The sequence below is a fragment of the Gasterosteus aculeatus genome, chromosome 9 (genome assembly GCF_964276395.1).
Source record: "Gasterosteus aculeatus chromosome 9, fGasAcu3.hap1.1, whole genome shotgun sequence".
NCBI lineage: Eukaryota > Metazoa > Chordata > Actinopteri > Perciformes > Gasterosteidae > Gasterosteus > Gasterosteus aculeatus.
Window position 1 is genome coordinate 21,905,080 of NC_135696.1, and position 21,035 is coordinate 21,926,114.

At 43.3% G+C, this 21,035-nt stretch overlaps 2 protein-coding genes and 1 long non-coding RNA gene across 5 annotated transcripts in view; all 3 read right to left on the minus strand.

Annotated features, from left to right (window-relative positions):
* LOC144383163 (limbic system-associated membrane protein-like) overlaps nt 1-13,261 on the minus strand; it is a 26,700-nt gene extending 13,439 nt beyond the window's left edge. The window contains exons 1-5 of the mRNA XM_078080009.1: nt 13,242-13,261; nt 9,449-9,501; nt 8,146-8,502; nt 7,828-8,031; nt 6,871-7,140 (exon numbers count right to left, since the gene is read on the minus strand). Of these exons, the coding sequence (XP_077936135.1) occupies nt 6,871-7,140; nt 7,828-8,031; nt 8,146-8,502; nt 9,449-9,501; nt 13,242-13,261 (904 nt within the window). The remainder of the gene's footprint in view (nt 1-6,870; nt 7,141-7,827; nt 8,032-8,145; nt 8,503-9,448; nt 9,502-13,241) is intronic.
* LOC144383101 (uncharacterized) lies at nt 3,628-6,373 on the minus strand. The gene is made up of 4 exons (XR_013450556.1): nt 5,441-6,373; nt 5,272-5,326; nt 4,814-4,963; nt 3,628-4,697 (listed from the first exon to the last, which is right to left on the minus strand). It is a non-coding gene; the product is annotated as an uncharacterized LOC144383101 (long non-coding RNA).
* Nucleotides 12,046-20,112, minus strand: LOC120824677 (limbic system-associated membrane protein-like). 3 transcript variants are annotated; one of them, XM_078079866.1, is made up of 7 exons: nt 19,630-20,107; nt 18,513-18,863; nt 17,232-18,398; nt 15,808-17,116; nt 15,638-15,692; nt 15,015-15,164; nt 12,046-14,898 (listed from the first exon to the last, which is right to left on the minus strand). In XM_078079866.1, exons 4-7 carry the CDS (start codon nt 15,831-15,833, stop codon nt 14,887-14,889), a joined length of 243 nt encoding a protein of 80 aa, XP_077935992.1. In that variant the 5' UTR covers nt 15,834-17,116; nt 17,232-18,398; nt 18,513-18,863; nt 19,630-20,107; the 3' UTR covers nt 12,046-14,886. The 3 variants fall into 3 exon arrangements, with proteins under 3 accessions (XP_077935992.1, XP_077935991.1, XP_077935990.1); XM_078079865.1 differs by having other exon boundaries at nt 15,638-15,695; XM_078079864.1 differs by lacking the exons at nt 12,046-14,898; nt 15,015-15,164; nt 15,638-15,692 and having other exon boundaries at nt 17,232-17,501; nt 18,189-18,398; nt 19,630-20,112.
* Between the last annotated feature and the right edge of the window lie 923 nt (nt 20,113-21,035).

A 21,035-nucleotide genomic window follows, 5' to 3' on the forward strand; every position in this document is an offset into this window, starting at 1 on the left:
CTGGTGATGTTATTCCTGTTTATTCTGGATATGAAACCCTCCTTTCTCTCTCTCTCTCTCCCACCATCTCCTTCTCTCGCTCTGTTTCTTTCTCTATCTGTTTCTACCAGTGCATTTTGTAATTTCAAACAGAACTCTTCCTAAAGAACCTGAATAAACCAGAGAGAATGCATCCTGCCCATCTTCTGGTCCGCTTTGTGGTTCCTCATCAGCATCTTACACACACACACACACACAAATGTACATTTTATTCATGACGGTTTTGGCAGCTTCCCTCACACAAAATCAACAACAATGGTGACAGAATTATTGGACTTATTTTAGTAGATTATCATCAGTTGTAATGTCTGATTTCATGATTCTGTTACTAAACATAATAAGAGATACAAGTAGAACATTCACTCATAAAGCTCATTATTTATTGTAGCAGGTCTCTTTTTCATGGATTACACTGTTTCTTCAATTACATACAAATTGTTCAATAGGACTGAGATATAAATTAAAATAAAACATTTGGAATTTGACAACTACGTCTACTTCTTGTTTTCCACCATGATAACAAGTCGGCCTGTAAAATGCTGTTAGTCTGTTTAAATAGCGCATTCTTTTCACTCCTTTGAGCCATTTCTCTTATTGCTCAACCCAAAACAAAAGGGCACCATTGCCAAAGTTATTCAGGAAATTAAAAATATTAATAATATAAATAAATACATTTCAAAAACAGACCAGGATATTTTCCCTGTCCTCCTGCTTTTGGAGTCTCTCTTTTCTTGACATTATGCTGCAAATTCTGTAAATGAGATAAATCAATGTTGTGCATAATAAACAAGAGTGACTTACATCATCTCTTTAAAGCTGACAACACACACGTGTTTTTGCTTCACGCATAAGCAGCATTACACTGACAATGTACCATAGAACATTGTGGGGGATGCGAAGGTGGGTAACACTTTAACTAACATTAGAAAAGTAGCACCGGTAGCACAATAGACGTCTTCTTCTTCCATTCAACCTGCACTCACAGAAAAACCTATCAAGATTTATTAGTGTGTTCATCAATCTTCATCCCCGGAACACTTGCACAATGGACGCGTCCTTCTCCTCAGCAGCCAGCGTGAGTGACATCACATGGATCCCGGCGGCTGTGGTCGTGTCATGAGGGGGGGGGGACTCACACACTGCAGGGGAGCGGCGGCTCTGGTAAGCGCAGGAGAGACTGTCGGCGGCGTCAACGGATCCTTTCGTAAGAAAGAGACGATCCACCCTCAACCTTTGTGGTTCCGTTGAGTTACCAATCGAAGGACGGGCGGCCATGAGGAGCACAGCTGCTGTGGCAAATCCGCTTCGGACCCCCAGGAGACCAGATCAACCTGCGCCTGCACATCTGGATCTGTGAACCATTCAGTAAGAAAAGGTGAGATCCAGCAGCAGTGATGTGTTTCAACACAGAACATTCATGGTATCAAGCCATGCATGCAGCTATTCCTACTGTATCTTAGTGAGTAAGGTACATGTTGTCAGAGCATTTGATAAATTTTATTCTTCGTACCTTTGACGGTCAAAGTGGTTCCAGGTAAACCGCTGATCCCTTCAGAGCTCCATGCTGTGAATATGAAACGCTACTCGGCTGAATCGTTCTCTCTCAGGTCTTTGATTCTCAGTGTTTCCTCTCTCGGTATCAAGGACCTCAACGCGACCTTCGTCCTGGGAGTCTTCACGAAGGTCCTTTGGTTGAGCGAGATGCTTCCAACGACCACCATGCAGAGGGCTGCACCAGAACTTAGATGTGATATATCTAGAAGTCAGAAATGTCCACTGAATGATGACGTCACTTCGTTGCAGGACCTGGAAAAAGAATAAAAGTAGCCCCAAATCTTTGTTTCTTTCATCATCACTTTGTCTCCGTTCTTGTACCACCTGTACAAGGTTGGACGAGGTCGAGGACGGCTGCTCTGACCCGTCAGGTCTGCTGATGTACACTTTCCATAACAAGGTCGTCACGGTTTGGTTTGTTTCCTGTTTTATTTTGTAGTTTTCTGCCCCTCGTGTCCCCCGGGTAACTTCACTTCCTACCTTACCCTACCCTACCTGGTTTTTAGCCCCTTGGCATTTTGGAATTTTGACCATTAAAGTCTTTTTGTTTCCCAAAACTCTGTGTTTGAGTCCTGCCTCTGCCTGCACCCGCTTCGTGACAAATGTATTGATCTGCTGATCTCCACCTGCAAACCTGCATTTGTAAAACCATGAAACAAGAATCCCTTCAGAGACACCAGCAGCTTCCCAAGTGTTGAGCGCTTGGATCCGTTACCTGTGACGGACAGACGGACCCCCGGTTCGCCGGTGTACTTCCTGTCCGGTTGGTTTGTGGTGAACATGAACACAGCACACCTGTACACAGCCGAGTCGCCGCCTCTCAGGCCGCTGATCCCCAGAGAGCAGCGGTATGCTAAGCTAACTGTCCTCTACGTGTCCCGGGTCCGTTCTCAGATCCACCGGGTGTCCGTGCTGCCTGTCGGTAAAGCAGAAGGCCCTCTGGTCTGCTGTGACCCCTCATTGGTTCTGGGGGGGGGTGTATCTGCAGTGCATCTCCAAGGTGGATCCGTTTGATCCAGAAGATCCAAGAGGAACCGTAAGTAACTCTGCAGCCATCCTGACCCCGAATGACTGGAAGAGAAACTACAAACCACCATCACACTCATCACAGCAGAAGGGGTGCAGGTGCACATCTTTTTCTATAGAGAAAAGGAAACTGAATAGTAATTAGCAGAAAGTAAAATGGTGGTGTTTGTGGTGAGCGTTGGGGTGTGACGGTGCAGAGAAAGAGACAAAGGGGGAAGTGAAACTTTCATAGTATTTTGGTCAACCGTGTTTCTAATAAAAGCCTTCATGGCGACTCAGGCTCTGTGATACAGATATAAATGTGATGAATATGAATGCAGACAGGAGGAAGATGACTGATCCACTCTCAGCTCCTCCGCTCATCCCTCTCTGTTAAAACACGTCCTCCACTATCAGCTGTCCAAGAGAGGGACGTGGGACTGAAAGACAACGTGTGTCTGTATCAGCTGATGAAAAAGTCCTGCTTCCCCTTTAGATAATTACCATGCATGAGTAGCTGGCTGTAAACCCCCAAGTTGAGATGAACAAATGTTCACTGAGGTCTGACACGGAAGAACTACAAGGAAGAACTAGAGAAATCTCCCACAATGCAGAGCGTATAAACAGAATAAATATGTGTTTAGTTGACTCTAAATGGACCATAATTTACTAAATGAACATCACGTTGTATTGAAGAAGACTTGAAACTAGAGACTGAGACCATAAACTCATGTTTACTGAGGGAATAAATAAAGAGAGAAGTAGTCATTTCCTCATAGACGTCTATGGGAGCAGAGGAGGAAAAAAAATAACTTGCATAGAAAAAAGTATTTTTATATTTAAAACCTTTGCTATTTTTTATAGACAACAAAGCCCAAACATTTAGCTAAAATAACTATAATTCAGGTTAAGCCACTTCCTTTGTAACTGAGGTTTACTACCAGTGGTAATCACCACTTTGAGGTTTACTTGATCATCTCAATCTTCTCCCACAACACATCTGTTACACATCTGCTCCAAAACCACAGGAGAATTCAATTCATTTTATTTGGAATAGCCCAAAATCACAAATTACAAATGTGCCTCAGAGGGCTTTAAAGTCTGTACACATGCAACATCCTCTGTCCCCAAACCATCCTCCCCCGCCGTGACTCGGTCTGATGGTTGAATCTGAGATCCCTCAGTGACCTGATCGATCCCTGTTCCCTTCATACTACAGTACATTCAATGATCAGACCTTTGGCCTAAAGCTTCCTCACAAACGTAATAATAAAGCATCCATAATCTCATCATCTAATAGCGAGTAAACTTAACACATCTTAGATCATCACATCTTAACCATTATGTTTAATTCAGTTCTATTTGATCCAAAATCAGAATGTTTGCCTCGCAGGGCTGTCGTACAAACTTTGCTCATCTACTACCTGACAGGAGAAAAAACTCTTTGGAATCCATCAAGGACGGCAATTAGCATCCGTCTCCAAGTCTTAACGTTACATTGTAGCAGGTAAATGTGTGCAGTAATTATATGACTATAATTACTATGAATTGGGTTTGATTCATATTGCAGTCACTTCATCTAACATGCTAATGTAATAACTAATATCTAACACACAAACTACAATTCTACCCTAAACATTTCTACATTATCATTTCTACCACTAAGTGCTTAAAACACTCTGAAAGTCCAATTCAGCCTTTTTAAGTTGAGACAAGTTCTCATACAAAACAAAAACTTCAGTAAATATTATGAGAATAAATAGAAGCATATTGGCAATATTGGTAAAGACTATTTGCAGATAAATGTACCTGAAGATGCTTGTATAGAACTGGTAGTAACATATTGCTGATTAGTAACATTTAAAGGCTGATTACAGACTACAAGCTGGCCTCCCATTGGCTCCCTGATGCTTCTCTGATGGAAGCCTTAACGATGGTGAATATACAACATGTCAAACCTCATATTCATGCAGGTGTGTTTAAGCTGCTTAAACTCTGTACAGTAACAGACCACATATCTGTGGGTTCATTCTCTTGGTGCTTTGCTGACGGTGCTGTACAGAGCAGAAGAATCATCCACAGCTCCTTCACATCTCCGTCTGTGAAAGAACCGTAAACTCAGGATATTAATAATTAACACGTTTAAACAGCAATAAAACAGTGATGATAAAAGCAGAGACGGATCCATATTTACTAAAGATTGTCACTGACTCACTCGCACAAAGTTGACACGTGAGTACAGAACTTCCTCCACCTCCTCCTTGCGTCTGGGGTGGCGAGCTGGACTGACGTTGGAGTAGAGAAGAAGATCCTCCTGGTTTCTGGAGAAGCTCACGGTAGCATAGCAAGGCTCCGCTGGTGGGATCTGCATCAAAGAACAAGAAGTACTTATTGGATAGTATTGTTGGACTGAAGTACAAAGGACCAGATAGTAGAATATCTGCAGGGCTTGTTCTCTAATGACTCCTTTGGGCCCTACAGGTTCTCATGGGCCGGTTTTTACCTGGAGTTGAACTCCCAGTGTTGCTGGTAACTTTTATTTCCTAATTTATATGAATTTGTATTATATTTTAATTGTTGGCTTTTAAATCCCCGCCTCACAGGCCTGACCAGATGATCCCAGATGATCCCAGATGTTCCCAGAGGCCTCCACACTGAGCTTGTCCTCCTCACCTGAGCGTTGTTCTCTGGTCTCTCTGCAGGCCGGCTGCTTGGTGGAGACTTTTTTCTTCAGGCAGAAAAATAAATTAATGAACAAACAAAAGATTGAATCAAGTGATTCAACGACTGCGTGAATGTAAGATCCACATCTACATTTCATCAGTGAAGTTGAACCGCTCACCTGATCATGAGGACAGCGAGGATCATGTTGATCACCAGGAAAATAGCAGATGTGGACGCAAACGCTGCTATCCAACCATTGGAGGCTCCTTTTCCTACACAGGAAAGAAAATAAACAACAAATATAAAGTATTAAATATGGAGGGTGGAGGATGAATTAAGGACCAACAGGACGGAAATAAGATGTTTAACTCAGTGAAACAGAATATCTGGGACCTTAAGATCTGCTCTATGCAGATGATGAACTTTAACTCAAAATAAATGTGACTAGAACGTCTTATCAAAACAACGTAGCTGACTGGTCAGAGCGGCGGCCATTTTATTGTGTCCTGTTGCCATGGCAACTGTTGTAGAGATTGGTGGCGGGCGTGGTTTGGCTCGGCTGCAGAGGGGACGGAGAAGGTAGTGGTTGGGGGAACGGTGCTGGGTGGAGGCATAATCAGCCTCATCCTCAACTGTACACTGAAACCCTCAGTCGCATCCTCATTATTCCGGGACCCCCACAGACCCACACGTTACATAGAGGAATAACTGCTACACAAACTAAACACACTCAGTGAGGAGACGTTTTGGAGAAACAATCCAAACCCCCAAAAATACTATAATACTCAAAGCTGACTAGTTAGCATGCTAGCTAACTGTTGTGTTGCTAACAGCATTGTGTTTGTTCCAGACTCGTTTCTCTTACTGAGCTGCTCCTGCATTCTTACAGCTACAGACTCTGTTCAGGTATCAACATCTTCAGCTCTTCTAACGTGACTCTTCTTGTTCCTTCCACTTCTGACTTCATCATTTGATGAGACGACGCAGCATCAGACCACGTGATGTCTGCAGGACGCTCAGCTGGTGAAGCTTTAAAGTGATGAACCGAGGGTCCAGGGTTTGATTCTCAGTGGGGTCATAGTGTATCTGCTCAGGTTCACCTTCTAGTCCACAATGCCTCCTGCTTCACTGAGTGGAGGACAGGAGCTAAAGGCCGCGTTTACTGTGAGTCACTTCTTTAGCTGGATTGTTGATATAATGTGTGAGAGAACAGAAGAATGAGTGTGATTTACCTGAAGAAGTAATCAGACGTAAGGTGGAGTTACTACGTCCCATCTCGTTCTGGGCTTCACAGTAATAATTCCCACTGTGTTCAGCTGTGAAGTCAGTGATGGTGAAGATCTGTCCTGATGCTCGTGGTGAGTCTTCATGCTCCTTGTACCAGGTGTAGCTAGCTGCTGGGTTAGCATCAGTGCTACAGGTCAGATTCACTGAACCGCCCTCCAGCATCTCAGCAGAGGGACACACTGACACAGAGGGACGCTGTGGACCATCTGGAGGAGACGTGTCAACATATTGTTACAAGTTAGAGTTCAATAAATAGAAGTTCATAACAAAACACTACCTCAGTAGTGATTATGTTGCTTTTAAAAAGGTTGTTTCACTCACATTTCACATCGATAGAGATGAAGTCAGACGTCTTCCTCCCCAGCTGGTTCTCAGCTGTACAGAAATACCATCCAGAGTCAGAGGACTGGATGGAGCTGAAGACCAGCTGAGGTTCTTCACTGAGAAGACGAGGGTCTGACGTTCCATCCTCCTTGTACCAGGTGTAGTTAGCTGCTGGGTTAGCATCAGTGCTACAGGTCAGAGTCACTGAATCGCCCTCCAGCATCTTAGCAGAGGGACTCACTGACACAGAGGGACGCTGTGGACCATCTGGAGGAGACGTGAATAAACATACTAAGAGGTTAGAAGATGTTAGCGTAGATAGTTGATCATTTGAATGAATACTTGTGTGTCTTTCTCTCAGACTATCTCTATTATTCATCACAGCAGCTGTCACAGGTGAGACTCCTGCTGGTGTAAAGTGACAATAAGCAGCCTTTAATCCTTTGTAATGTTCATATCTCCACACATTCTTCTCTTTAGATGCTGCTTGTGTCCTTAGCTGAGTCTGTCCTCTCACTTCTAGTTGTTGTAGGAGTTATTGATTGTTTCCTCCACCAGCTGACACGTCACTTCTACTTATGTTCTGGAATAATTCACTTGAGTCTTTATGAAAATCACATCATTCTGTCTGCTGATAGTTTATATTTGTGTTTCTATTAATAAGAGAATGACATAAATAAAGATCTGTGTCTCCTTTAACATTTAGACTCCAGTGTGTTTACAGCTGTGATTAGAATCATATTGTTGTGTCAGTGTGTGAGTGACTCTTCTACACATAGACTGCAGGGGCCGGGGATTGAACCAGCAACCCTCTGGTCAGTGGACCACGGCTCCACCTCCTGAGGAACGTTGTGCTTCATCTTTTTGATGCCTCTAGTTTACATGCAGCGGTCTGGTGCCTCCATGTGAGATGTTGTTGAAGCTCCACAGGCCGACACAGTGGAGTGAACTTACACACTGCAGGAGAACGTTGATTCCAAGATCCTCTTAAATAACAGGAATATCTGTCTGTAGAACCAGAGGAGACTGGAAGAGAAGATCCTGTCTCGATGTACTCTTCATTCTTGGACCAGTAGTGTCCACCATACGGAACACAGCTGCTGTGACACGTCAGCTCCAACCAGGTAGAATTTAATCTTCTCACCTGCACCTGGAAACCTGAATCAGTGAATATTATTTATTAAAGTGTCAACATTCACAGAAGACATTTATACTCTAGTTTTCTAGATGTTGAACATTTGTAGATGATTATTATGTGAATTAAAATGTTACCTGTGACAGACAAAGTGACTCCAGGTGAACCAGTATATTTCTCTCTCGGTCTGTTTGTCATGAATCTGAATTTGTACTCAGCTGAGTCGCTCTCTCTCACGTCTGTGATGGTCAGATAACAACTCTTCCAATCACTAGAATATGCATACGTCACACGGCCTGAATACTCAGAGTCTGTTCTCAGATCCACAGGTTCACCATATTTCTCTTTAGTGAACCAGAATCTGTCCTTTATATCAGAGTAATATATTCCAGGTGGGTGTGTGATGTCACATCTTATATCCACTGTTGATCCTTTTGCAGCACAGACGTCAGTCTGACGGTAATTCACTCTCCATCCATCCTGACTCTGTATCACTGTAACACAGCACATCAGGAACCACAGTCACACTCAGAACAACATCACAGGACACACTCTCATTGGTAGTTTACTGAAGAGAAAAGATATTATGAGAAATATGAAAATCATTGAGTTTATAGAAAGTAATGAAAGAGTCCACGATGTCCACATGGACTCTGAGGGGAACGATACTGTGACACATAGATCAAACCTCACTGATGACACGGCGCTCAGCATCCGGCAGTGAATCAATTATCTGTGACACAGGTCAAAGCTACAAAATGTCCCTCAAAGAGACACTGAACTGTCGGAGATCTGGGTGGAAGGCAAGACTCAAATGCAGACTTCTCCGAAACAAAAGACTTTAATAGTCAAAAAACACAGGAACCGGGGGCAAAAGCACACAGGCAAGAAACTACGGACATCCAAGACGCAAGACAAGAAGATGCGTGGCAAAAGACAATGACGCGACAAGTGACAACAGACACACATGGTTTAAATACACAAGGGGAGTAGCAGGTGATTGGACACAGGTGGAAACTATTAGATGATCACAGGGGATGACGGGACAAGGCAGGAAGTGAAGTTACCCGGGGACACGAGTGGCAGAAAACTACAAAATATAACATGAAGTGAACCACACCGTGACAGTAAACAACCAGGAAGAAAATAAAAATGACCACAAATACACGAGAAGACACGACAAAAAGGAGAACAGCCGTCGTCAGAGACTCGGAGTGAATAACAGCCTCTAAATGTGGTCTAATGCAAAGAAACGCTGCTGAACGATTAGAGGAAGTTCAACAGAGACAAATTATTCAGAGCATTTCTTCTTTGTTAATGTTCATTTAGTCATTATTTGTGTGTGATGACATCAGACCTGTGTGTGAAGTAAAAACACAGCTCCCTGTGTGTGTGTGAGGTGTGTAACGGCCTCACAATATAAATGTAGAAGTACAGTACCTTGTACAGAGAGAAGGAAGACGACTAATCCACCGGCTGATGGAGCTGCTCCTCTGTGTTCAATCAGCAGATCAGAAACTCTTTATTCAGTAAGTCACCAGAAACACGTCTACATTAAAGAGGAGGCTGATGTCTCTGAGGCCAGCTCGTCTCTTCTGGAGTTGGTAACAAGCTGCTGTTCAACACCCAGCAGAGCTTCCTTCCTCTTTCCGTCATTAGTATGCATGAGCTGCAGAACAAGAAGCTGCTTTAATGTTAACGTCTTACTTCTGCTAAAAGGAAACATCATAAAAGTGTTGTTAATATGTGAAGATCATCTTGATGAACCTGTAAGCAGCATAAACGTCTCTTCATTCTCTGTAATAATTCACATTAAGTGAAAGGCTGCAGTGTGACGTCCTCCTGTTAACATGTAGATAAATATGTCCTCTCTGCAGCTCTTCATACGTCTTCCTCACATTCACTGCAGGACACAAACAACACAAACAAGCTGTCAACTCACACAAATGTTGCTTTATTCATTTAATGTTCACACATTTCCATTACAATATGAAAGTGTCTGTTGAGGACAGTGTGTAGTGTTTAGTGACATCTAGTGGTGAGGTTGCAGACTGCAGCCTCCTCCCTTTAAGTCCTTCAGGTAACGTGGAGATGAAAAAGGCTCCCAGTGAACATATGAAGCGCTCCTCTAAAGAAACTTCTTAGTAATGAAAACATGGTTATTGTTGGGAAGATTAAAACAAGCTTCAGACAGTTTGGGGGGCAGGTGCTCAAACCAAAAGAAAAGGGCAGAAGTGTCCTTCTGCTTTTGGAGTCTCTCTTCTCTTTGCATTAAGCTGCACATTCTGTGAATGAGATCAATTAATGTTGTGCACAATAATCAAAAGTTGACGACACACACAAATATTTTTGTACTGAGAGTTGAAGCGTAAGCAGCATTTTACTAATAATACACCAGACTGTAGCTCAACTTAGTACCTACCTTTTAATTTGTAATTTTGCCTTTTAATTCTCTGCCTGTCTGTCACGATTTAATGAAGAGAGAGATACAAACGTCGTGTCCTACAAGGCCGCTGCGCTCCGTACACTGAAAAAAGTACATCCTCGTGTCATTGACTTAAAGTGAATTTGTACTTCGGTCAAAGTAAAAATTGTAATTTTTGGTGTATTTACTTTAAACCAGAGGGTTTCATGTCACGTGACTAAATGACGTCACCAAATCATCCTTTATCTTGCCCGTCGTATTTACTAAGCTGCGTCGTGAAGCCGAACACCTTCTGCAGGACCACAAAACGTCCTTCGATAAGCTGAGTTCGATCTTTTGTTGTTTTCTGAGAAATGTGTGTTTTCCTATGGAAGCCCGTTTCCGCCACTAAAAAAAATGAAGGGTTTGAAAGTCGAAATCATGATAATGATTAAGATTTGCGCATGCGCAGGCTCCTTGCAGCTGGTTGTGACGTCACTACGGTCACACAGAGGTGGGTTTGTGTTTTCACGTCTCGCTGAGGAGCTACTGAACGAACCGGGAAGCCTGTGAATATCTTGCCAACTTTACCGAACTGTAAAAGTTTTCACTCCACACCTCAAAACAAACAGGAGGGACGTCTGACGTAGAGGTCCACTTTCAGCCGAGTCTAAATTATCTTCGGTATTTCAGAGTCCGAGATAAATCAACTTGTAGGGAGATAAAATACGTCCTGGGTGGTATTTATTGTGTTGCTGTCGTGATTAGTGTCGAGTGAGAAGAGAGAAGAGAGTTCTGTCTTTATTGAAACAGTGTTGCGCCTCAGGATCAGCGGCGGCTCTGCGCATGCGCACGTGACTGTCAGTCTGGAGTGACGTGTGTCTCCTCTGCGCTCTGACTGCAGCTGGACTTCTGTGAGACGCGCTGAGGACGGTAAAGCCTCGTTAAACGCCAAACAATACGTCTCCCACGTCAGACACCGCAAAAGTCTCCAATTAAACCAGATAAGGTCGCTGGATTTGTCGCGAGTCGCTTCTGGCAAAAAGTCGCCAAGAGGTTTTGGCCAAAACTACGAAGGAGCCCGCGCATGCGCATATCTTACGTCTATACATTAGCTCATAATTTCGACTTTAACTCTTTCTTTCTTCATTTTCATATTTGCATAGATTAAAGTGCTGAGTGATCATTCATATTGCTTCTTGTCAGTATAACGCAGTATTATACAATACCACCAGCATATCCAAGTCTTAGGCAATGAATTCATCTGTAGTGACGTGATGACTGTCCACTAAAACCACACGTGAAATCTCACCATATCCTTTGTGTTTACAGGTTTACCGTTTTTTGCTGAAAAGGCCATATTTCTGAACAACTGTGAACATTATTTTCTTGTTTATTTAAATATGAATCACAAACCCAAAATAGAAATGAGACACTGGAGAATAGCTTTGAACCTGGTTCAGATGTTTACTTGCTAATGTAGTAAGTGAATGTAATCATTACATTACAATCAGAACATTTAGTGACAGGTTTTCTTCACATGTATCTTTTTAAATGTTGTCTATATTGTGATGTCACGAGAGGCGCCGCCGCTCTCTCCGGGGTAGTTCAAATAGTGCGAGGACACCGGGTTCAAAATGTAAGCAAAGGCTTTAATTTACGTCCTTCAGATTAAACAGAAAACAGTCCAAACAGGGGGCAACTCAGGCTTCGGTCGATCTTTGCCGGTAAAACTTAACTAATGTCTTGTCTTTGGAGGGGAAACGGAAATCCACTTGTTTGAGGAGAAACCACCGTCCTCTCCTGCCTCGGGGAATCCTTCTGTCTTGGTCTGCTCTTCTGCAGCTCGTCTCTCCCTCTCAGCGGTGTGTCTTCCGCCCTCATGAAGGCCTCCCGGTCGTCACACCCTGCTGGGTTTCAGGTGTGAGGGGAATGCTCTGAGTTTCGGGGTGGAGTTCCTACCTCCACCAGCAGATGGAGCCGTAGTAGTTACAGCCATCGCCGGTGAACGCATCTCCCTTCCAAGACCCAGCCTCTCGTGACGTCACAATATTCTAGAATCTATCCCATAGGTCACTAACTGGCGGACCGCGGTCCGGGTCCGGACCCAGAGGCCGTCCCATCCGGACCCGGACCGCCAGCCAAAACAGAAGGTTGTGATTTAAAACCTGACGGCGTTTTTATTTTTTTACCCGGCGGCGCGGCGCGGCTTTTGCAGTATTTACGGTAGTGGTTTAGCGGATGAGGAAACGCGCAGACCAATTGCATGCGAGTTAAGCCATCCCACGTGATACCACTCAGCCAATCAAATCTATGCATTCTCGGCGGTAAACATTACGTCTCAAGACAGCGCTGCGTCCGCGCTGAGAGATGAGAAAGTCAGAGAAAGAAAAAGAAAGATATCGACACATTTAGAAAACAAAGGGAGAGAAACGGACGACTGCGCCGGAGAAAGTTGAGGAAAAGGCGAGTGAGACAGAGAAAGCGAGAGAAACATAAAGAACAAATGTCGCTCTCCAAAAAAAGAAACGTTGACAGCGAAAATAGAGCATTTAATCCGGAATGGACAGACTCATTTCTGTTCATACTTCCTGTTGTACCTTGCTTAATCTTATAATAAGCAGGCGAGGCGTGATATACGTTTCATGAACTTTTAATGTCAACTAGCACAGTCCGCTGTAATGCTACCCGGGGTCTGCCGCGCTCCGCACTGCGCATGTCCCTCAGCACTGACTAGGGAATGCTGGGTGATGGAGTTCTTTACCGTAACAGTAACCAGTAACATCTAGTAACATCACATCTTTCCCCTTACAATGAGATAATATTTACCCCTGTAAAAACATAGCCATCTTTAAGTGCAAAGTGTAATGTAACATATAAACTATACTCGTAAACAACTTCTACAATTGCAACTTCCCCTTTTTCTTCTTAAGTAAATTTACTCGAACAAGACAAAATTAAAAGGTACACATTGCCTTTTCCTTCCTTGCAAACAAAACAAACTACAGACAGTCTAGCAACTCTCAATCAACCTCATGGGTGGCTGAACATGTCTCCTAGGTCTATCCTGACTTTCAGCAGCCGGCGATTTCAGCAATCTGAAAGGTGTCGCCTCAGCCGTAGACGCAGACGTCGCTGTCCGATAGCTCTGTAGATTCAGCTGTGTCCTCCTGAACCGTCTCTTGCACCATACTGTCCTGTTCAGTCGTTCGTAGTTGCAGATCAGTGCGGTTCCTCCTCAGAGACACTCCATTCACCGTCTGGATCCTGTAGGAGCGTGGAGCAACTTCCTCCTTCACCTGTCCCTTTTGTCCCCATGTGCCTGCAGAGACGTCCCTGAGACGCACCAGGACTCAGCTTTGGCAGGTGTTTTGCCGTTCGATCATACAGCTGTTTCTGCTTTGCTTTTTGTTCCTCCTTTATTTTTCTGACTTTGTGTGCATTCTTTGGCGTAAGCAAATCCTCAGTTATTGGTAGGTTAGAGCGAATGCGTCTACCCATCAGCATTTGAGCTGGTGACAGTCCGTTCTGTAGAGGTGCACTCCTATAGATCAGTAAGCTCTTCTGAAAGTCATCTCTGTCCTGTGCTTTCCTCATCATGTTTTTTACTGTTTTCACTGAGCTTTCTGCCAAGCCGTTGGATTTTTAAACATAATAAAGCATCCATAATCTCATCATCTAATAGCGAGTAAACTTAACACATCCTAGATCATCACATCTTAACTATTATGTTTAACTCAGTTCTATATGATCCAAAATCAGAATGTTTGCCTCGCAGGGCTGTCGTACAAACTTTGCTCATCTACTACCTGACAGGAGAAAAAACTCTTTGGAATCCATCAAGGACGGCAATTAGCATCCGTCTCCAAGTCTTAACGTTACATTGTAGCAGGTAAATGTGTGCAGTAATTATAAGACTATAATTACTATGAATTGGGTTTGATTCATATTGCAGTCACTTCATCTAACATGCTAATATAATAACTAATATCTAACACACAAACTACAATTCTACCCTAAACATTTCTACATTATCATTTCTACCACTAGGTGCTTAAAACACTCTGAAAGTCCAATTCAGCCACTTTAAGTTGAGACAAGTTCTCATACAAAACAAAAACTTCAGTGAATATGATGAGAATCAATAGAAGCATATTGGCAATATTGGTAAAGACTATTTACAGATAAATGTACCTGAAGATGCTTGTATAGAACTGGTAGTAACATATTGCTGATTAGTAACATTTAAAGGCTGATTACAGACTACAAGCTGGCCTCCCATTGGCTCCCTGATGCTTCTCTGATGGAAGCCTTAACGATGGTGAATATACAACATGTCAAACCTCATATTCATGCAGGTGTGTTTAAGCTGCTTAAACTCTGTACAGTAACAGACCACATATCTGTGTGGGTTCATTCTCTTGGTGCTTTGCTGACGGTGCTGTACAGAGCAGAAGAATCATCCACAGCTCCTTCACATCTCCGTCTGTGAAAGAACCGTAAACTCAGAATATTAATCATTAACACGTTTAAACAGCAATAAAACAGTGATGATAAAAGCAGAGACGGATCCATATTCAGTAAAGATTGTCACTGACTCACTCGCACAAAGTTGACACGTGAGTACAGAACTTCCTCCACCTCCTCCTTGCGTCTGGGGGGGCGAGCTGGACTGACGTTGGAGTAGAGAACAAGATCCTCCTGGTTTCTGGAGAAGCTCACGGTAGCATAGCAAGGCTCCGCTGGTGGGATCTGCATCAAAGAACAAGAAGTACTTATTGGATAGTATTGTTGGACTGAAGTACAAAGGACCAGATAGTAGAATATCTGCAGGGCTTGTTCTCTAATGACTCCTTTGGGCCCTACAGGTTCTCATGGAGGTCTCATGTGTTTAATGGTTGTAATTAAGGTCATTGAGGTTAATGAAGTTCCATCTACAAACTGTCATCGTGTGGGAGCGACAGGTGGTGTCTAGATGGTTTGAAGAAGAACCAGGACGTAGGAGTGGGCTGAACTAGAGGGACCTGACAAAACCTCCCGTTGGGCCGGTTTTTACCTGGAGTTGAACTCCCAGTGTTACCAGTGTTGCTGGTAACTTTTATTTCCTAATTTATATGAATTTGTATTATATTTTAATTGTTGGCTTTTAAATCCCCGCCTCACAGGCCTGGCATGATGATCCCAGATGTTCCCAGAGGCCTCCACACTGAGCGCGTCCTCCTCACCTGAGCGTTGTTCTCTGGTCTCTCTGCAGGCCGGCTGCTTGGTGGAGACTTTTTTCTTCTGGACAGAAAAATGTATTAATGAACAAACAGAAGATTGAATCAAGTGATTCAACGACTGCTTGAATGTAAGATCCACATCTACATTTAATCAGTGAAGTTGAACCGCTCACCTGATCATGAGGACAGTGAGGATCATGATGATCACCAGGAAAATAGCAGATGTGGACGCAAACGCTGCTATCCAACCATTGGAGGCTCCTTTTCCCACACAGGAAAGAAAATAAACAACAAATATAAAGTATTAAATATGGAAGGTGAATTAATTACCAACAGGACGGAAATAAGAAGTTTAACTCAGTGAAACAGAAGATCTGGGACCTTAAGATCTGCTCTATGCAGATGATGAACTTTAACTCAAATGAAATATAAGTCGAACGTCTTATCAAAACAACGTAGCTGGATGGTCAGAGCGTCGGCCATTTCATTGTGTCCTGTTGCCATGGCAACTGTTGTAGAGATTGGTGGCGGGCGTGGTTTGGCTCGGCTGCAGAGGGGACGGAGAAGGTAGTGGTTGGGGGAACGGTGCTGGGTGGAGGCATAATCAGCCTCAGCCTCAACTGTACACTGAAACCCTCAGTCGCATCCTCATTATTCCGGGACCCCCACAGACCCACACGATACATAGAGGAATAACTGCTACACAAACTAAACACACTCAGTGAGGAGACGTTTTGGAGAAACAATCCAAACCCCCAAATATACTATAATACTCAAAGCTGCCTAGTTAGCATGCTAGCTAACTATTGTGTTGCTAACAGCATTGTGTTTGTTCCAGACTCGTTTCTCTTACTGAGCTGCTCCTGCATTCTTACAGCTACAGACTCTGTTCAGGTATCAACATCTTCAGCTCTTCTAACGTGACTCTTCTTGTTCCTTCCACTTCTGACTTCATCATTTGATGAGACGACGCAGCATCAGACCACGTGATGTCTGCAGGACGCTCAGCTGGTGAAGCTTTAAAGTGATGAACCGAGGGTCCAGGGTTTGATTCTCAGTGGGGTCATAGTGTATCTGCTCAGGTTCACCTTCTAGTCCACAATGCTCTCCTGCTTCACTGAGTGGAGGACAGGAGCTAAAGGCCGCGTTTACTGTGAGTCACTTCTTTAGCTGGATTGTTGATATAATGTGTGAGAGAACAGAAGAATGAGTGTGATTTACCTGAAGAAGTAATCAGACGTAAGGTGGAGTTACTACGTCCCATCTCGTTCTGGGCTTCACAGTAATAATTCCCACTGTGTTCAGCTGTGAAGTCAGTGATGGTGAAGATCTGTCCTGATGCTCGTGGTGAGTCTTCATGCTCCTTGTACCAGGTGTAGTTAGCTGCTGGGTTAGCATCAGTGCTACAGGTCAGATTCACTGAACCGCCCTCCAGCATCTCAGCAGAGGGACTCACTGACACAGAGGGACGCTGTGGACCATCTGGAGGAGACGTGTCAACATATTGTTACAAGTTAGAGTTCAATAAATAGAAGTTCATAACAAAACACTACCTCAGTAGTGATTATGTTGCTTTTAAAAAGGTTGTTTCACTCACATTTCACATCGATAGAGATGAAGTCAGACGTCTTCCTCCCCAGCTGGTTCTCAGCTGTACAGGAATAATTTCCAGAGTCAGAGGACTGGATGGAGCTGAAGACCAGCTGAGGTTCTTCACTGAAAAGATGAGGGTCTGAAGTTCGATGCGCCTTGCACCAGGTGTAGTTAGCTGCTGGGTTAGCATCAGTGCTACAGGTCAGAGTCACTGAACCGCCCTCCAGCATCTCAGCAGAGGGACTCACTGACACAGAGGGACGCTGTGGACCATCTGGAGGAGACGTGAATAAACATACTAAGAGGTTAGAAGATGTTAGCGTAGATAGTTGATCATTTGAATGAATACTTGTGTGTCTTTCTCTCAGACTATCTCTATTATTCATCACAGCAGCTGTCACAGGTGAGACTCCTGCTGGTGTAAAGTGACAATAAGCAGCCTTTAATCCTTTGTAATGTTCATATCTCCACACATTCTTCTCTTTAGATGCTGCTTGTGTCCTTAGCTGAGTCTGTCCTCTCACTTCTAGTTGTTGTAGGAGTTATTGATTGTTTCCTCCACCAGCTGACACGTCACTTCTACTTATGTTCTGGAATAATTCACTTGAGTCTTTATGAAAATCACATTATTCTGTCTGCTGATAGTTTATATTTGTGTTTCTATTAATAAGAGAATGACATAAATAAAGATCTGTGTCTCCTTTAACATTTAGACTCCAGTGTGTTTACAGCTGTGATTAGAATCATATTGTTGTGTCAGTGTGTGAGTGACTCTTCTACACGTAGACTGCAGGGGCCGGGGATTGAACCAGCAACCCTCTGGTCAGTGGACCACGGCTCCACCTCCTGAGGAACGTTGTGCTTCATCTTTTTGATGCCTCTAGTTTACATGCAGCGGTCTGGTGCCTCCATGTGAGATGTTGTTGAAGCTCCACAGGCCGACACAGTGGAGTGAACTTACACACTGCAGGAGAACGTTGATTCCAATATCCTGTTAAATAACAGGAATATCTGTCTGTAGAACCAGAGGAGACTAGAAGAGAAGATCCTGTCATGAAGTACTCTTTATTCTTGTACCAGTAGTATTCAGCACGATCAGACAGAACACAGCTGCTGTGACACGTCAGCTCCAACCAGGTAGAAGCTGATCTTCTCACCTGCACCTGGAGACCTGAATCAGTGAATATTATTTATTAAAGTGTCAACATTCACAGAAGACATTTATACTCTAGTTTTCTTGATGTTGAACATTTGTAGATGATTAATATGTGAATTAAAATGTTACCTGTGACAGACAAAGTGACTCCAGGTGAACCAGTATATTTCTCTCCTGGTTTGTTTGTCATGAATGTGAATTTGTACTCAGCTGAGTCGCTCTCTCTCACGTCTCTGATGGTCAGATAACAACTCTTACTATAACATGTGTACTCCACACGGCCTGAATACTCAGAGTCTGTTGTCAGATCCACAGGTTCACCATCTTTCTCTTTAGTGAACCAGAATCTGTCCTTTATATCATAGTAATATATTCCAGGTGGGTATGTGTAGTCACAGATTATATTCACTGTCGATCCTTTTGCAGCACAGACGTCAGTCTGACGGTAATTCACTCCCCATCCATCCTGACTCTGTATCACTGTAACACAGCACATCAGGAACCACAGTCACACTCAGAACAACATCACAGGACACACTCTCATTGGTAGTTTACTGAAGAGAAAAGATATTATGAGAAATATGAAAATCATTGAGTTTATAGAAAGTAATGAAAGAGTCCACGATGTCCACATGGACTCTGCAGCTGGAAGGAACAGCGACGTATTGAACCTGTGGACCTGAAAAAGCTCAAGTTGAAGTATTAGAAGGGTTTGGTTGATGAGAAGAAGAGTGTCTTTGCTCTGTGCTCTTCTGTCTGTGGTCAGTCTGCTGCAGAGTGGAGATGGAAACTGTAGAGAAATGCAGAACTCTGAGGGGAACGATACTGTGACACAGAGGTCAAACCTCACTGAGGACACGGCGCTCAGCATCCGGCAGTGAATCAATTATCTGTGACACGGATCAAAGCTACAAAATGTCCCTCAAAGAGACACTGAACACCCAGGAAGAGAATAAAAATGACCACAAATACACAATAAAATGCTCCAAAAAGAAGAACAGACGTCGTCAGAGACTCGGAGTGAATAACAGCCTCTAAATGTGGTCTAATGCAAAGAAACGCTGCTGAACGATTAGAGGAAGTTCAACAGAGACAAATTATTCAGAGCATTTCTTCTTTGTTAATGTTCATTTAGTCATTATTTGTGTGTGATGACATCAGACCTGTGTGTGAAGTAAAAACACAGCTCCCTGTGTGTGTGTGAGGTGTGTAACGGCCTCACAATATAAATGTAGAAGTACAGTACCTTGTACAGAGAGAAGGAAGACGACTAATCCACCGGCTGATGGACTCATAGCTGCTCCTCTGTGTTCAATCAGCAGATCAGAAACTCTTTATTCAGTAAGTCACCAGAAACACGTCTACATTAAAGAGGAGGCTGATGTCTCTGAGGTCAGCTCGTCTCTTCTGGAGTTGGTAACAAGCTGCTGTTCATCCCCAGCAGAGCTTCCTTCCTCTTTCCGTCATTAGTGTGCATGAGCTGCAGAACAAGAAGCTGCTTTAATGTTAACGTCTTACTTCTGCTAAAAGGAAACATCATAAAAGTGTTGTTAATATGTGAAGATCATCTTGATGAACCTGTAAGCAGCATAAACGTCTCTTCATTCTCTGTAATAATTCACATTAAGTGAAAGGCTGCAGTGTGACGTCCTCCTGTTAACATGTAGATAAATATGTCCTCTCTGCAGCTCTTCATACGTCTTCCTCACATTCACTGCAGGACACAAACAACACAAACAAGCTGTCAACTCACACAAATTTTGCTTTATTCATTTAATGTTCACACATTTCCATTACAATATGAAAGTGTCTGTTGAGGACAGTGTGTAGTGTTTAGTGACATCTAGTGGTGAGGTTGCAGACTGCAGCCTCCTCCCTTTAAGTCCTTCAGGTAACGTGGAGATGAAAAAGGCTCCCAGTGAACATATGAAGCGCTCCTCTAAAGAAACTTCTTAGTGATGAAAACATGGTTATTGTTGGGAAGATTAAAACAAGCTTCAGACAGTTTGGGGGGCAGGTGCTCAAACCAAAAGAAAAGGGCAGAAGTGTCTTTCTGCTTTTGGAGTCTCTCTTCTCTTTGCATTAAGCTGCACATTCTGTGAATGAGATCAATTAATGTTGTGCACAATAATCAAAAGTTGACGACACACACAAATATTTTTGTAAGCATAAGCATCATTACACTAATAATACACCAGACTGTAGCTCAACTTAAGACCTACCTTTTAATTTGTAGAAGTGTAAAACTGCCTTTAAATTCTCTGCCTGTCTGTCACGTTTAATGAAGAGAGAGATACAAACGTCAGTAATCAGCTGGACGAGGAGTCTTTTGTTTGTATATTTTTTAGGAAACGTTGGACCAGTTGTGACGTCATGTTTTCAGCGACGCTAATGTTGAGAATCTAATCAAGAATTTCTTGGAGACATCAAAACTTGGATGACCGGCAACCTGATGCTAAACTCAGAAAAGCAGAAGTTATCTTGATAGAAGCTGTCACGTGATACTGTCAGAGTCCGTCAGTGGGGGACCGGCTCTGTTGATGAGCCCGACTGCCGACGGGAAGAAACTGTTGGTGTGGCGGGAGGTCTTAGTCCGTCATCATGAACCAACACTACCCTCTCCTATGTGATGGGTCCTATGTGATGGTGGTT

What these genes read in the sequence shown, in the direction of transcription:
- LOC120824677 (XM_078079864.1), bottom strand. Translation starts at nt 19,678, where the DNA reads ATGAGTCCATCAGCCGGTGGATTAGTCGTCTTCCTTCTCTCTGTACAA. An exon ending in CTTCCTTCTCTCTGTACAAG is followed by an intron (nt 18,864 to 19,629) that starts GTACTGTACTTC and finishes GCTGTGTTACAG; the next exon opens with TGATACAGAGTCAGGATGGA. An exon ending in AGTCACTTTGTCTGTCACAG is followed by an intron (nt 18,399 to 18,512) that starts GTAACATTTTAA and finishes TCACTGATTCAG; the next exon opens with GTCTCCAGGTGCAGGTGAGA.